At 43.0% G+C, this 2,737-nt stretch overlaps 1 protein-coding gene across 1 annotated transcript in view; it reads left to right on the forward strand.

Moving 5' to 3' along the window:
* Positions 1 to 2,737, forward strand: part of LOC113207103 (myrosinase 1-like) — a 19,172-nt gene that overhangs the window by 12,510 nt on the left and 3,925 nt on the right. The window contains exons 7-8 of the mRNA XM_052274437.1: positions 415 to 512; positions 2,034 to 2,181. Of these exons, the coding sequence (XP_052130397.1) occupies positions 415 to 512; positions 2,034 to 2,181 (246 nt within the window). The remainder of the gene's footprint in view (positions 1 to 414; positions 513 to 2,033; positions 2,182 to 2,737) is intronic.

Here is a 2,737-nt window from a genome sequence, read left to right on the forward strand (position 1 = left end):
GAAGTTGTACCTAGGCTACGTAAAAATGCTTAATTAGGCTTCGCGTAGGAAAAGCGCGAAGCCTCAAGCGGAGGTCGTGGTGTCCGTGTGGTGTGCGGCGTGCATCGTCCCCAATTTTGTCGTGCACAACGCGGGGCTCTGGCCCAGTGGCCCTCCGGGTTCGGGAGAAGTGGGGGAGGTGGAAGAGGAAAAGGGGGGGCGACCCCAAGTCAGCGCGTCTTTTTTAATCATTCTAAAGTAGATACAATTTAGAATCTGATTTAAATATGTGTACAAGGACTCTTCTAGCCTGCACAGATTCTCCCATGTGGTGTGTGGCTCGAATACGTTTGTCCGAATTTGGCTAAATATTCCTTTCAGAAATGATGTCAGCCGGTATTAAAGTTGTTTCAAATAGTACATTTTCTTTCACAGGGAAGGTCGGCATATCCGTAAACTCCTACTGCTTCTGGCCAAAAGACCAGAACAACGTGAAGGACGTGGAGGCATCAGACCGTTTCCAGAACTTTGTGGTGAGTTTAAAACGTTAAAAAAGGCTGCAACAATGTGAAGAAATGCTTTGCCATGTCCCATTTTCATAGTATAGGACAGTGGTCCTTCTGAATAAATGTTCAAAATAAATGAATTTCTTAATAATGCATTATTACGAAGTCAAGTCAAGTTTCAAGTTCCTTGCAATATGGATACTCCATTATTCTTGATGATGAAAGTATGTTGAGCGACAGACAAAGATGCACTCATTTAGGCCCCATGTGCTACGACTATCCTACATCAAGTGATCTTCCGTAACAGGTGCAATAGACCCTTTCAGCGCTCCCACGGTCCCCCCACCCCAGCCCAGCGGCGCGTCCACTCTAAATGTAAAAGAACAATTTTGTCCATAACGAGGGAACAGATTTACAAGTTACAAAATTGTTTCGTTAGAGAGGACAAATTTCAATTTTGTTCTCTCCTCATGGACAAACTTGTTTCTTGTTTCGTGGACAAGACATTTGTCCCAGCGAGTGGACGTTTAAATCTGTCCCCTTCTTCGCAACATATATGTTTCCAAGGAGGGGACAATTTGTTCAAGGAACATTTTCTCCCTTCCAATAACACAATTTGTCTTTAAAATTACACGTTTTTGTCCATAGATCTCTTGTCTGCGGCTATGGACAAACATTTTGTTGCTAGTTTAAGGTACAGAAAAAAGTTCCTTTACATTTAGAGTGTCTCTTATCAACGCGATCCAATCAAACCGAGGGGTGGATAACTCCTGAATTGGGTATACAAATTTCAAGAATTGGTTTTGAATTGGCTTGAATTGAACATGAATTGGACCGAATTCGTTGAATTGTTTTTGAATTGGTTTGAATTACTGTGATTTTATTTAACTGATTTAGCGTCAATTGGCTTAAATTGACTTGTATTGAATGTGAATTGCCTTGAATTGGAGTGAATTATTTGATTTTTTTAAATTTGTTTGAATTACTTGTGAATTATATGTTAAATTAATTGAATTGGGCTGAATTAGTTTGAATTGAGCAAAATTAGGGGTGTACATCTGTCAGGGGAGTTATCCACCCCTCGAAACAAACCGAGGTGCGCAGCGAGCGCGCTGGACCACTGCACCGCCCACCGACGTAGCCTACGTCCAGCGCGCTGGCTGCGCACCTCGGTTTGTTTGGATCGCGTTGCTAGGTGACGCGCCGCTGGGGTGGGGGGACCGTGGGAGCTCTGAAAGGGTCTCTGTCGGGGGGTGATGTCGAGGGTGATGGCACTGATAAATGAGTGGCGTTAAGTCCTAACTTTGATGGGCGGCGCTGTATGTGCCCACCTTGAAAGGCGCTGAGGTTTGTCGCCTGATTAAAAAACCAATCAGTCCAATGTAGCTTAATCTAAAACAACCGCAACTTATGTGAATGCACATTTTCTTTTACGGTGCTATAGAATGATAATACTTTTATGATAAACATTGTAAACATTCCGAGTAAAAATAATTTTTCATGGACATTTTATAGTCCACTTTAACAATCGCTTTCCTGTTGCTTTAGCTTGGTTGGTACGCCCACCCGATTTTTAGCCAGGATGGCGACTACCCTCCTGTCATGAAAGAATTCATTAATAGAGCGAGTGAGAGGCAAGGGCTCCGCAGATCCCGTCTGCCAACATTCAATGCGACCGAAATTGATATGCTGAAAGGTAAGTTGTATATCACGGGAAATATTACCAATACCAATAGGCAAGGACATGTACAGGCGTAGTGATTTCCGTGGTGTTCTTCAGGAATGCTAGATTCACTGGAGAGGATCTCGATTCAACCATTTCGTGCGAAAAGTAAATATGGTCCGCCATGGATCAAAATACAGAGATTATTTAGCGTGTGGCTGCCTTCTCGTGTGAGGCATGAGTTTTGACGTTGGTCGACATTTTGTTTGGGCTCCCAGTCTAGGTACAACCTGTACCTCCGTGTAGACAAATTTGTAACGGGAGACAATGTGGGACACATCTACTCTATACGTAAATTGCCCCTTCCCGTTTACACTCTTTATGTCAAGGGACAATTTTTGTCCGTTGCAAGATGCGTCTGTGTGCACATCTTGCAAGATGCAATGTTGCAGCTTGTAAAATGACGAATTTGTATCTTCAGTTGGACAAAGAAAAATTTGACCAACAGGAGATACAAATTTGTCATTTTACAAGCTGCAACATTGCATCTTGCAAGATGTGCACACAGATGCATCTTGCAACGGACAAA

This window comes from Frankliniella occidentalis, unplaced genomic scaffold (genome assembly GCF_000697945.3).
Source record: "Frankliniella occidentalis isolate FOCC.00 unplaced genomic scaffold, Focc_3.1 Scaffold395, whole genome shotgun sequence".
Classification (NCBI taxonomy): domain Eukaryota; kingdom Metazoa; phylum Arthropoda; class Insecta; order Thysanoptera; family Thripidae; genus Frankliniella; species Frankliniella occidentalis.